This window comes from Equus quagga, chromosome 4, assembly GCF_021613505.1.
Source record: "Equus quagga isolate Etosha38 chromosome 4, UCLA_HA_Equagga_1.0, whole genome shotgun sequence".
In the NCBI taxonomy this organism is placed as follows: Eukaryota; Metazoa; Chordata; class Mammalia; order Perissodactyla; family Equidae; genus Equus; species Equus quagga.
The window spans coordinates 23,309,135-23,324,286 of NC_060270.1; the positions used below are offsets into that span (position 1 = coordinate 23,309,135).

A 15,152-nucleotide genomic window follows, 5' to 3' on the forward strand; every position below is an offset into this window, starting at 1 on the left:
ATTATCCACTTCAGGAGTTGGAAAAGTCTTCAGAAATCATCTATATCCAGAAAATTCTATTCTACATCACCCCTGAAAAGAGCAATCAAGTGTCTGGCTGACGGCTTACTACAAAATCCGTATCTGCTTTCTTGCAACTTCCAGAAGAAAGTCCTAGATTTGCTTTCTAGAGACAACAAATTTAACTTCTCTTTGGCCAAAAGTTGCTGTCTTTAAATTATCTGAAAAACTGTCAGGCCTTCTCCTGTAACTTTTTTTTATACCTAGACTCAGTAGCATTTTTCCTTTCAGCTGCTCTCCTCCCACTGCCTTTAGTTCGTCAACAGCCCTCTTAAAGCCTGGCTCCCAAACTGAACCCCAGGCACAGCCTGCGTGGTACCTTGTATATGCGATGGCAACATTCCATGACCTGGACGTTACACATTAATGCACTGCCAGTGCTGTGTGGTTTTGTTTTTAAGTAACTGAATTATACCACGGCTAATCTTGGGCTTGCCTGCCTTTTTCTTATGAACTATTGCCCAGCCATTATCTCTTCAGCCTTCACTCATTAACAGATTTTAGGAAATAGCCATGGGACCCTCCCTTTATCCCTCTTAAACTGAATCTTGTTAGTTTCTGCCTGATGCTTTGCAATGTTTACATCAACCTCTGTACACTACTCCCAAACTTCATCTCCAGTCTTTTTCTCCTGTCCATGACTAACCCCGTATTTTCAGTTGCTAACAAGTTATTTCTACCTGCTTACTGAATCCTTACAGTGAGCCAGGCCCTGACTCTAACATTTTATATGTACCATCTCACTTAATCCTTATGAGATTAAAGGTAGTCATGCCCATTTTACATATGTGGAAACTAAGGGACAGTATTATCCTTCTGACAGTCCTATAAAAAGACATGGTGACATTTTTGGTTGTCATGATGAACAGGAGGGGGTGCTACGGGTTATTTGATGGACAGGGGCCACAGATGCAGCTTAACACAACAAAGAAAGGTCCTGTATCTTGTACAATTTTAATAATGCTGAAAAATCTGACCTTAATGACCTGAGACTAGAACTCTTACTCTATTCCACATACCATCAAAGGATTTTTACATGCATATAGATGAATATACTTATTTAGCCTCATTTCCAAGTGTTAAATACAAAATGTTGGAAATATTCTAAGAATTTTATCTTTATTATTTTAAATTGGGCCTTTTCCTTGTAGGTTGGTGCAGGAAGGGGATGCAGGCTCTGATATGAGAACCACTGCTGTACCATCTCTACAGCTCCCCCAGTACGGACCACAGACCTCCCCGCCTTTGCTCCTGCTGTTCCCTCTGCCTGGCTGGTCTCCCCATCCCTTCCCACACCGCAATTCACATTTCTCTTCCAAGACCCAATGTAAATGTCACTTCCTTGAACCCTTCCACTCCCCCTTGTGCAACTTGGTCATTCTATTCCAAAGAACGTTCATTCTTTGCCTCTGACCTCACAGCAGCAAAAGTGACCTTAAAAGGTTAGGTCCTGTCACTCCCTTGCTTTACACGTAGAATTAGACCCAAATGTCCTCTATCATAGGCCTGTGTGACCCCTCTCATCTCTCTGACACCTCTAACCCTCTCTGTCTCATTGGCGAGGCTTCAGTCAAACCAGCCTTCTTTTTTTCAAAAAAGGCAAACACTTCCCTTCTTCAAGGCCTTTTCACATGCTATTCACTCTGCTTAGAAAGCTCTTGACCCTCCTTTCTCATATTTTAGGTATCAGCTTAAATATCATCTCCTCAGAGAAGGCTTCCCAACTTACCCTATCTAGAGTCAGTCCCTCTGCAGCTACCCTGCTGTTCGGCCCATTTTTGTTTACTTCATAACACTTAACAACAGTTTGGCCATTACTTGTTAAACTCACTTGTCTGTCTTCTTCACTAGAATATGAGCTCCCCGAGGAAAGGGGACCAGGGCTGTCTGTGACTCTCTAGGCTGAGCACAGCGCCCGAAAAACAGGTGTTTGTGGAAGGAATACGTAACCGCTCACATTTTACAATTGTTTTCTGTCTTTCAAACACTTACTTGCCTCAGTTACTCCAGCAACTGGCAGACGCCACAGCATACAGCAGCAGCAGAGCTCAAATCCAGTTTCTGCATTTATCTAGCCTCAGCATTGGCACTTCATGTTTTTTACTGGCTGGAACTCTTATTACTGTTTTGCTTCTGGAATTTTTTTCTTGGGCAAATATAGGTCTGGTGGGTATGGTTTGGGGTTCCTTGGTCATCCTAGGCCAATGCCCAAGTCTAAACAACTCTCCTAACACACAGCGACCGAAAACAGCCTCTGGGAGAGCCTCACATGGAACCCAGCAAGCTCCCTCAGGGTCTGCAGCGTCGGAAGCGGAGCATCCCAGAGCAGAGTGTGCGCCGGAGCTCGGCCTGGTTTCTGGACTATATGGAATGTGGCATTTCTTCAGGAGGATGATACACTGGTTTTGGAGGTTGACTTAATCATGCACCTGGATCTGACTACTTCATTACATCTTCTAGTACAGTCACTGAGCATTTACACAAGAAAATATATGTTGTTTTATTATACATTACTTCCTTTAAAATTCTCCTTTATATTACAGGTAAGGCATTTTAACAATTTTAAAAAAGTACATGTGTAAGTAATTATATCATCTACAAATTGTATTTCAGAATCATAAAAGGAATGCAAGATCCAAGAGAGTCGAGAATCACTGCTCTAACACATCTACTCAGATCAACAAATACTGACTGGTAACGTGAGACGCTAATAATCAAGGACGGAGACTCAAAAAAGTGTAAGACATAAACATCTCCATTATCAAGAAATTTACAATCTAGCTGGAGACACCAACCTGAAATAACAACATAAACAAATAAATTATCAAAATAATGCCAGAAGGCAGTTTCTACCACTGTCACACAACTGTACAATAAAGAGGTCAAGAATGGTGGAAATTTGTTTTTTGCCAATCTGTCTTGATCCCTCAACAAGGAACCAATGCATTAGTACTTAACGCAGAGATCTGAACTGTGTTCCTTTCCCTCTCTCTGCTTCAGGGAGAAGTATAGCAGATGCCAACTTATCCACTTAACCACTAAATAAAATGACGGTCAATCATCTTGCCCCAGGCATCTGGCCATAGGGCCTCCCCCTGAAACTGCCAGATCTACTGCCTGAGAACTGCTCTTCCCGCTGACTTCAAAAGGCTCCCTCCGCTGCTGGCAAGGATGTTCTCAGCTGTGCGCTAAGGATGACGGTGCAGAGGGCACGACTTGGAACCCCCCCTTAAATGCCGCAATTCTTCCAGGCCCTATTCTTGCTGCATGCAGAGACCGTAGAATAACTCTACTTTCCTTTTATTTATTACTTTAAAAAAATTTTTTTTGTGAGGAAGACTGGCCCTGAGCTAACATCTGTTGTCAATCCTCCTCTTTGTTTGAGGAAGATTGTTGCAAAGCTAACATCTATGCCAATCTTCCTCTACTTTATGTGACGTGCTGCCAGTGTGGCTTGATGAGCGGTGCTAGGTCCGCACCCAGGATCCAAACCTGCGAACCCTGGACCACCAAAGCAGAGTGCACAAACTTAACCACTAATGCTACAGGACCAGCCCTTCTACTTTCCTTTTAAGATGTACATCTTCCTTCAACTTTTCATGACTTTCCATGACCAGGTGTGGCAGAAACTGCCTATCTTTCTTAATATCTCATCCCCAATTTTATTCAAGGAAATAATGTGCCCAGCTTAAGACACACGCGTTTTCCAGCCTCCCTTGCAGTTAAGCGGGGCCATGAGACTAAATTCTAACCATTAAGCAGAAGTTGTTGGGTGGGACTTCTGAGAAAGTTCCTTAAAAGAGAGACAGAGAGCCAGGAGTATACTTTTGTTCTTCCTTCCTCCTTTCCGGAATACAGTTGTAATGGCTAACTTGGCACATGAGACGGCCTTGAAGATGGAAGCCATACCCTAAGGACAGAGCAGAAAGGCAGGAAGAACTTGGGTTCTTTGGCATGACGAAGCCTCCATTCCAGCCTTGGCCAGAGCACCTCCAAACTCTCCTTACATGAGGAAAAAACATCACCCTTGTGTGTTTAGTTAGGCTAGCTCTGGGTTTTCCATTATAAGCAACCAAGCCCAACTCACACTGATTCAGGTTAACCCACAGAACCCTGTGTTTCCCTAATCATCCCATTTTGTCAGAGCCTTTATCCCAGGTTTGCAGCTAGTCTAGTCCTAAACCCCATACATATATATCCTGAGAAATCTACCCCTGAAGAAATATTCCTGGAGATGCTTTGGGGTGGGAATAGGGAGAGTTCTACGGTACTGTTCTTCGAGTACACCATAAATTTAGTAGGCTTCCCCAGGCTGGCCTGGAGAACCTACCGCCAACATCATCACTGTTTCTCCAGGGGGAAAAAAAAACGTTCTGAGTCCAAACAACACATATACAAATAGAAAGTGTAGATAATAAGCAACGAAAATTACTTAAAAGACAGCAAAAGAGAAACAGAGCCATAAAGGTCTGGATAACCAACTCTTTAATTAGAGAGTAAGACTCTAGCTATTACGGAACTACTAACACAGGGCTGCAGTGACTCAGTAGTCCTTTAGATACTCCAGTGGCTAGGGGAAGTTCTAGATGGAAATAACATCATATCTTACCCCAGCACTTAAAGGAGTTAGCGAGGAATTCAGTTCTCTTCTTCGCCCTCCCTCATCTCTACCCCAACGGTTTCCTATCAGCCCTGAGTCCTAGTCTCCCCCAAGAATCTATCTGGGAAGTTCATCTGCAGTTTAAAGACCCCTGAGGGAAATGGGATGGAAATAACACATTAGAGTGTTTCAGGATAAGGCCAAATGTAGCACAGTTCTGTACAGAATGAGCAATATGACCAAAATTCATCCTTCACTCATAGCTGAAAACTGGCTGGCCAATGAAAATGAACTTTGCTTATAACACAAAAGTAGGGCAGGTACTTAACTCTCCTCTTTCTTTTGGACTGCTCTGCCTTGTCATGATGTTCTGAACATAATATACAATTTATAAAGAAAGATGGTTTTATTTGATGTGTACATAGAGTAATCATATTTCCCAAATAAAAAAACCAGGACACACAGGGTGACAAGAGATTTTTGTGCCATTTGTGGAAGATAAGAGTTAGTTGGGGAGATAGTGCTCAAATACCAACATAACGGAATATTTAGAAACTATTTTTTCCACTGCCTAGTTTTCTTTTTAAATCAATTTTCTTGAGGTAAAATTTACATACAATAAAATGCACTCATTTTAGAGTACAGTTCAACAAGTTCTGACAAATGTATACACCAGTGTAACCACCACCAAGACAGAATACTTCCATTACCCCCAAAAAGTTCCCTCTTACCATGCAATCAGTCTGCCTGTCTCCATCCTCAGCCCCTAGCAACCACTGATCTACTTTCTGTTATAAGAATATTTTGAAACTGGATTCCTTTAGGTACACATAACAGCAATGAGGATCAGTTTTGAAAACTGCTTAACTAAAAATGTTCCCAACACTTTAAACAAAATGAGAGACTCTAAAAATCTGATTGTAACAAAAAAGTTTAAGAAAATGTATATGCTTCAGTGTTCTTGATTATGCACAATATTCCAAAACTATTACAACCAATTAAGTGATGAAATAACGTCAAAAACAGGACTGAACTCTAACAGCACATTTTAATACTCTTCTATATTAAGATTTGGTTTCCGCATTTGACTTTCAAGTCCCAAGGGAGTCCCAGCTTCATTCAGGTTGGCATCTCCAGTACTAACAGCGAGCACAACAAACGCCGACACACTGCTGAGTTACTGATCTACGTAACTAGTCTATTTTTATCTTGAGTAGCTCCTAAACCTGTTTCAATTAACAAGTTAAATAACTGTTAGAGAACCAAACACCATTTAAAAAATGCTGTACAAGTCACCAAATCTTCCATAATTTTTAGTTTTAACCAAAGAACTGAAGAAAAACTGGTAAGATGCTTATAATATTGAAGGATCACTTTTTTTAGCCTACCATGTAAACCAATCACCAAAAAATAATTCATTCTTAAGTTGTTTACTTCTAAAAGATGGTATATTTTGAGTTGGGGCATTCTCAGAGCCTAGATTTGACATGAGCTAGTCTAAGCTCTAGGCTCTGAGAAGGCTCCAACTCAAAACTATTTGTTCTTTTACCTATACCATGCTGTTTGGGCAACTTGTAATCATGGTTGATGTGAGTCTGTCAATGATATTAAAAGTTGCCTCATTCTGGGGCCAGCCCGTGGCCGAGCGGTTAAGCTGACACACTCTGCTCCAGTGGCCCAGGGTTTTGCTGGTTAGGATCCTGGGTGCAGACCTAGCACCTCTCATCAAGCCATGCTTAGGCGGTGTCCCACACAGCAGAACTAGAAAGACCTACAACTAGAATATACAACTATGTACTGGGGGGCTTTGGGGAGAAGGAAAAAAAAAGATTGGCAACAGATGCTAGCTCACGGCCAATCTTTAAGGAAAAAAATGTGTCTCATTCTATTTATTCTCCAGGCTTAGGTCATAAATACAGAAAACTGATTACACATAACTCCATAACGATCTTACACCTGAAAAAAAAGAAAAAAACCAATACTGGTCAAAACCAACAAAAATGGAACTTTAAAACAATATAAACTATAATGACGATTTAAAACGTATAAAGGATAAACACTTCAATTTAAATTTCAAACAGCTCCTTAGATGGACATTATAAATTAGCAAGTACTTAAGGCTCTTTTTTCCCTAGGGAAATTACCTTAGGTAACATAACCAGAGGAGAAGGAGTTAACTCTACCCACAGACAGGCTTGGATAAACACCCAAATTCTTACATTCCAATTTGCCCCATCATCACCACTAGCCATCAAACTCCTTTAATCATTACTAAACCACCAGGTTCAATTTCAACACACTCTTATAACTATGTTATAAAGTCCAAGACAGGTTAGAACTAATCTTCCACATATTGTACTTTGAGATTCTGTGTCCTGGTGTCTTAACAAGACTCCTGACTCTTAGTAGCCAGTGTGAATCACAACATAAAATGGAATCTACACGGGAAACATTCTTGGGGCGAAATTCCTTTTGCCATATGTTGATTCTTAATAGCTTCAATGTCGATGATACTTACTGATAATTACAAAAGGTAACACCTGTCATTCTTACCTAGTGAGTCAGAGATAAAGAATTTTATGTGGGACTGTCACCCATTCCCTACTCTCCTTGGGAAGTAGAGAACAAAATCTTTCGAATACATGTTTTACTTAGATTAGCCAATGATATGATGTGTAACTAAAAACTGAGGGGACTGATTTCACTTGCCAGACATGAAAGTCAGTTAAGCATCAAAATAATAACTTCTGGCCACCTTTAAGGCCACAGGATATTTTTCCAATCATATCAGTATATTTACCAGTATATATAAATATTACATAATTATCAGCAGATTAATTTACTTTATGGAAGAAAAGGGTTAATAGATGGAATCTTTAAGTAGAGGCTAAAAGCAAAACCTTATAAAACTAACAGAAGGCTGAAGAGAGCTAAGAATTTCTTATCAAGATTGACAAATGCTACAATTGATTACTAGAAGCCACAGAAAATGTGACAAGAGTAAAGCTGGGGGTTTAAGTTAAAACATTCTCTGAAAGGCCCTGAAGACCAAAGAAATATCAAAACAAGAAATGTAAGACCAGGAAAAAAACACATTTACGTAATCATTCAAATACCTATTATGTATTCAAGCGCTACGTTAGCAGTTTTGGGGAATAAAAAATTATAAAACACAGTCCCTGTGCCCAAAGAGCTTACAATATTGTTAGAGGAACAAGACGAAAGCACTCTGTGTCATCGATCATTTAAATAACAATGCAAATAAAACATAAAGGAATGAAGGCAAGGGATGGATGGATGTGGGTACAAGTGGTTGAGACGGAGTGACAGCCAAGGCTGAATCTGAGCCAGGCCCTAAGAAGCAGAATTTTAATAGGCAGAAATTGAGAACATGGGCAAAGGACAGAAGATGAGAGAGAACATGGCGGTCCAGCACTTGGCGAAGAGACTAGTCAGGGACTTATCACAAGAAACAGGTCATGTCAGTCATACCGGAGAGAGTCTTAAATGCTATCCCGATACAATTTTAAATCATGAAATGTTTGTGAACATCATTAACATATTTCAATATCTAATCTGGAGCATGACTTGAAATGTGGTTTCATAAGAAACAGTTTTAGAATCAATTAGAAGAGTCAGAACTGGAGGAATAAAGAGTAATTTCAGAAGTGATATTGTAGACCAGGGTTCTTTCTTTTACTGAGCATCTGCTATGTGTCAAGCATTGACCTAACTGATTGACATACATTAGATCTACATCCCCTCTTGAAAGGATTTCATGCTTTGCAAAGGAGATCATAATCAGGTTTCTTGAATATTAACTTTCTAACGTGCATTAAAATATTCTGCTAGTTGCCAAAAAAAATTTAATTTCATCGCTATTTAAACGAATAATTTCTTGCGGGTCCCTGACACACTTTCAGGGGATCTGTGAGGTTGAAATTATTTCTATAATACCATTAAGATGTTATTTGCCTATTTCACTGTGTTGACATTTGCATTGATGGCACAAAACAATGATGAATCAAACTGCTGGTGTCAAGACAGTGGAATCAAAGTGTATTGGTAGCACCGTATTCTTTTTTTAAAAAAAAAAACTTTATTGAGGCATAAATGACGTACAATGAACAACATATATTTAAAGTATACAATTTGACAAATTTTTACATACACCTGAGAAACCATCACTACAATCAAGATGACAAACATTTTGATCAGGTCCAGAAGTTTCCCCACGACCCTCTGTAACCCATCTCTCTCTACCTGCTCATTCTCAGACAACTACTGATTTATTTTCTGTCACTATAAACTTGTTTGCAAGTTCTACAATCTTATATAAATGGAATCATATAGTAAGTACTCCTCTTTCATGCTAATGCTAACCAAAGGTCAACTAAACAAAGTAGACTTCAGACAATGTAAACATCAGAACAAGGAAGAACCCAGGAGGGAGAGGATCATTTCATCATGATAAAAGATCAAGCCATTAAGAGGACATAATAATCCTAAATGTGTATAAACCTAATAACAGTTTCAAAATACATGAAACAAAAACTGACCAACCCAAGCTGAAAAAGAAACAAATACACAATTATAGTTGGGAAATTTCAATACCTCTCTCTATATAGTCAGCACAGAGAGTTACTAAGGACACAGGAGACTTAAAACAATCAATTTAACTTAATTGACATTTATAAAACACAACAGCAGAATACACATTATTTTCAAGCGCCCCGGAATGTCTATCAAGATTGACTATATTCTAGGCCATAAAACACTTAAATTTAAAAGGAGAAATCACACAAAGTATGTTCTCTGACCGCAGTAAAATTAGAAATCGAATATAAAGGTAGCTGGAAAATCTCCAAATATTTGGAAACGAAACATTACACTTCTAAATAACCCATAAGCCAAAGAATAAATCACAAGGGAAATTAGAAAATATTTTGAACAGAATGAAAATGATTTCTGAAACTCCTATCTTGAAACACTTGAGCTTGAAAGCTTCCTATTACTTAAAAGACTTTTTTGACGAGAACGGAGATATTAACAAATGTCACTTTTTTAAATAATGAAGTATAGGGAATCTGTCAACATTTGGAAGATCTATGTAACTCAGTAAACCAATATTTTCCAAATGGCCAATTGAGGCATTACAAAGATCCATTCCATGCAAGACAGATCAATGGATTTTATTCTAAGAATACAAAGAATTCATCAATTATGGGTTCAGATTCTGTACTGCAGCAAACAAACCTTTAAGAAATCACCTCTTGTCAAGTGTGGTGGAGTGTTAAAAAAAATCCACAATTATCTAAAAAGGCTGCTAAAATACTCCTCTCTCTCAGCTGCAAACGTGCATGAGGCAAGATATTCTCCATATACTTCAAACAAACCAACAAACGGCAACAAATTGAATGAAGAAGCAGATAGAAGAATCCAGCTGTCTTCTGTGAAGCCAGACATTAAAGAGACTTACGAAAATGTAAAAGAATGCCACTCCTCTCATAAAATTTTTAAAAATTTTGAATACAGTTATTTTCATATGAGTATAATGAGTGTGTTTTGAGTGAATTAATAAATATTTTAAAAATTTATCAGTTTTAATGCTCAACTACCCACCATTTTATGACAGATGGAAGAAAGCTTGAAACACTAAGTAATACGACTTAGTAACTGAATGAATTATACAGTAAAAGTAAAACAACAAAAACTTAGGTACCTGGAATGTAAGAGGACTTGGTGCTCAGAAAACTCTGAGATAAAAAATGATATAATCTTAATGGACTTGGTTGTTCATAGTAGACCGGCCTGTTCCAATCCAGAGAATTAATCACCACAATGTGAAGCTGACAGAAAACTCATTCAACTAAAAATATCAGATTTTATAACGGGTCAATTAGAATTCCAGCACATTATCCAGCACAAGGCTGCCTTTTATATCCACACTTAATGGACAGGACGCATGTCTGCCCAGTGCTATCACGCCCGGGCTGAGTTAGAACAACGATGGGGTCAGAGAGATGCAGCCAAGGCAGAGTGGGCCCAGACTCAGCACAGATGGAGTCCTTACTCCACGCTGTAGAGGCCCCACGGAACTGACGGTATCGGACCCCCTGCAGTACACAGTGCGGCAGGCAAAGCTTGGAGGGCAGGTTACGTCTTTCTTAGTTGTCTAATTTCACAAAAGGTTCACTTACCTTTTTGTGTCTCAGCTTTCTTAAAACAGGGATAATTATTAAATCATAGGCCAAGTATGCACCAACTATAAGTATTTATAAATATTACCATTACACAATGTTTTACTGGAAATATGGAGTAAAAAAGTACTAGTCTAATATACAGAGTGGGGAGGTTATAAGAAATAAAATAAAATACTCTAAACATTAACTATGATATCTGGAATTTCCAGGGTTAAAGATCCATAAAGTGATCACAACTAAGGTTATAAGAAAAAAAAGTTACCTAAAAATTATCATTCAAAAAATGAGCAAATAGTAGATGTGGGATAGACTTTGGATTCAGAAAGCATCTACTGAATGTTTTCAAAACTGAGGCATTTCCTTCACGGTTATGAGAACGAAAACATATCCTCAACTAACAATTATGGGGCAGGTGATATATTTTTCCTTTTTTTATAAAAAGCAAAATGTAAGTAAATACATAAAAAATTTAATAAAGGAGGGGCTGGCCCCGTGGCCTAGTGGTTAAGTTCGCGCGCTCCGCTGCAGGCGGCCCAGTGTTTCGTTGGTTCGAGTCCTGGGCGCGGACATGGCACTGCTCATCAGACCATGCTGAGGCAGCGTCCCACATGCCACAACTAGAAGAACCCACAACGAAGAATACACAACTATGTACTGGGGGGCTTTGGGGAGAAAAAGGAAAAAATAAAAATCTTTAAAAAAAAAAAATTTAATAAAGGAAAGCTACAAAGTTTTGGTAGTTGTATTATAATAACTATGTAAACATCAGCATCTACACCTTAACGCAAAGTGAAAAAGACAAATGCAGTATAGGCTGAATGTAAAAGTACTCCGGAGTCTAAGGACTAGCAGCCTATGTGAGAGGAAAGTGCGGAGAGGGGGTGGCGGTGCCCGGCAGGAGGAGAGGAGTAGGGGTGAACAGCCCGCAGTGATGATGAAATACTTCTCTCCACAAAGGATCTGTTGTTAGCGCCCTCAATTCCCAGTCCGAGCGACCCTGTGCACAGCAGAGCAGAACCCTGCGCCATCCTCTCACCTTCCGGTGCTGTTATCAGCCAATGCTCCACTCTACTCACAGGGTTTTCATGGCCAATGTTTTTGGAAGTGGGTGGTCATGTCCTTCTTCCTAGTCTGTCTTGGTCTGGGAGCTCGGCTGAAAACTGTTCACCACAGGTGACCATGCTGGCGGCATAGCTTTCAGCATCACAGCAACATGCAGCTGCCACAGTATGACAATCAACAGACGGGTGGTGTGGTTCTCTGACAGGAAAACGAACGTGGGCCATGGCGGTGAGAGCATCAGAACTTAACCACTAGACCACCAGGGCTGGCTCTACAAAGGATTAGGGGCAGGATAAAGAACTCTGGAGCCTTGGCCTGATTGTGGGCAAGCCAGAGTCCTCCGAACAGCTTCCTGGGAATATTCCCACCCCCTGCCCTATGCCTAAGACATGCACTGAAACCAGAGCAGGGAGTTTGTAAAATCACCCCACAAAATAAACCGTCAGTTTGAGGTAGAAAACACTTAAAAGAAAAGAGGATATGGCAGTCTGCAAACTCTGCTGTCAGTTATGTCAACACATAGCAAAGAACTTCCACATTCTTATTTCTGCACGCGCTCCCATCCTCCTGCAGGACTTCTACAATCAAACACCGGGAGCACAGCCCTCCCTGCGTCAGGCCTTCACCCTGCACTAAACCCCCCAGTGCAGGCAGGCACGGCAGCAGCAGCCCGCAGTGCTTCTAGGCTTCCAGAAATGCTTCTTCATGTAGTCAGCTGTGCACCTCCGTCTGCCTCGCGGACAGAACAAGAACTTAGACATAGGCCAGGAGGAAATGAAGTTTTATACACAATCTCTGCTCCCAATGTACTTCAAACAGCTCGGGTGCTGTGTAAAGGCAAGGGAGAGTATATAGGAAGTTTGGTGAACAGGAAAACAGTGAGAAGGCTGCTCAGCTGTGCGAGCCAAACATGACAGTCCTCTTGAGGAGCAAATCTTCTGGCTTGAGTGGATAAAATACACAAGACTCATGATAACTACTTTTGAGAGAAAAAGACAGTGAAGGAAAAAGGTACTAGGGAAATTATAATTTGTGATCTTTTCTCAAGAAGAAATTATTACCGTGATGAAAAACAATGTATTGACTTACCTGGAAAATATCTGTCTTGTCTTCAAACAGATTGACAAAATATTTATAGTCAGCATAAGCCCAGAACTTAGAATGATCATAATCTCTAAATGGTCCAGAAATACAAGGTTGGCCACAGTTCCAGGTCAGAAACTCTTCAAGTGTTGCTTCTGCGTAACTACAGGCAGTTTCAAACTGAGGAGCTGCAATGTAAGAGAACCCAGCTTTAAATGTAGAGACTGAACACAGATTCTAAACATTGCTGTTTTTTCAAATGAAGATAATTTCAACCAAAAGATGTTAGCTATCCTTTAACATTAATTGAAAATTAATTTTGTACTTGCTATATAATTAGAACCATTTACAACACTCACAATATTCATGATTAAACATAAAAGTAAAAAACACGGTTTTAGCTTTAAGATTAAAGACTACCCTTACTATAGCCTGAGTCAGTAATCCAGTGCAACACTTCAGATTATCAATTCTCAAAGACCTCTTCTGGGGTCTGTGAGGTCTAAACTATTTTCATAGTAATACTACGACACTACTTGCCTTTTTCACTCTCATTCTCTCATGAGTGTGAGGTGGAGTTTTCCAGAGGCCACATGACATGCGTTGCTGTCACTGCTCTGACAGTTAATGGAATATGTGCTTATGTCCTTGTATTTTAAAATCTCTCAGTTTTCATTTCTAATATGGTAAGTATCACTAGCTATAACCCACATCATCAAATGCTCATTGGGGTACTCAATAATTTTTTAAGAGTAAAGGGATTTTGAGACCAAAAAGTTTGAGAACTCATCTTCAGATTAAAGAAAAAGCAACACCAAAAACCTGTCTTCTGACGATTCTCTGACTTTATACTGCACGTATATTATACACAGCTCCTCAGAATCATTAAGTGGACAATGGCAATTTAAAGTCTGTTCATTTATTCATTAACTCATTTATTTCAGAATCATTTATTAAGTACCTAATTTGTAACTAGCGCTGTGCTCAGGCTTGTGAGAACATAAAAGAAATAGATCATACTCTTGAGTTTAGAATATTGAGACACAGAAAAAGCTTTCACTAGAATAGGGAATTTGAGGCATCATAATTAAATGCAAAATTCTGTGCCATAGACACATAGGAAAAAGGCAAAGACCACTAGAGATGAGGGCTGATCAGGAAAAAGCTTACAGAGGTCTATTGTCTGCCCACAGTGCTTTGCTATTATGAGCGTGACTCATTTATACAAGAATTATTTCTCTAAATAGTGATGAAATTAATTTTTTGAGGGCAGCGAGCAGAATATTTTAAGTGTGCATTGGAAAGCTAATATTCAAGAGATCTGATTATGACCTCCTTTGCAAAGCATGAAATCCTTTCCAGCGGGGATGCAGATCTAACGCATGTCAATCAGTTAGGTCCACGCTGGACACATAGCAGATGCTCAGTAAAAGTTAGGCACTATTATTAGTACTTATTATTCATTCATATATTTACTTCGGGCCCCTTAAAAGTTAGCTATATTAATAGCAGGAGGAGAAGGGTATTCAAACTCTTATTTCAACAGCTTTTATATTTTCCCATTTCTGCCTGAACTGCTTAGGATTATCCCCATTATCTTTACCCGTTTCTCACTTTTTCCTAAAACCTCAGAATGGCAGAGAAGTAATAGAAGGGAGGGTGTGTGTCAGAGTCATCTTACTTCATCTACTTCATCAACTGGTCACCTGCTTTGAGAAACAGGAAAACTTTACTAGGGTACATTTATCTAAAAGATAAAAATCTGCATCTTTAAGAACTATTTAAATTTGATAATTTTTGAGACGTACTTAGAATAGTGCCTGGCACACAGTAACCCATCAATATACATAAACTCTTAATATTATCAACATCACCATCAAGAATTTACCATAACGGCTAGGAGGACATCCAAGTTTTTTAATAAACAAAAAGCCATGTGGCAAGAAAGCTGCACGGCGCAGGCAAACAGGAGTCATTTCTAAATCATTTCAGTAAGCTCCAGTGTAAGCCTGAAGACAGGACACTGTCTCCTGAGTTTTCACTTCACAGAATTCAATCCTACTGATGCAACTGAACACTGAAGCCATTACTTGAGCCACTGGGCGCTGGGGTGGACTGAGAAGGACTTCTCAGGTAAGGCCAGC

The 15,152-nt window shown here is 39.6% G+C and overlaps 1 protein-coding gene across 2 annotated transcripts in view; it reads right to left on the reverse strand.

Moving 5' to 3' along the window:
- Positions 1-15,152, reverse strand: part of HSPBAP1 (HSPB1 associated protein 1) — a 51,089-nt gene that overhangs the window by 16,038 nt on the left and 19,899 nt on the right. For both annotated transcript variants that reach the window (XM_046657967.1, XM_046657968.1), the window contains exon 3: positions 13,015-13,196. In XM_046657967.1, the coding sequence (XP_046513923.1) occupies positions 13,015-13,196 (182 nt within the window). The remainder of the gene's footprint in view (positions 1-13,014; positions 13,197-15,152) is intronic.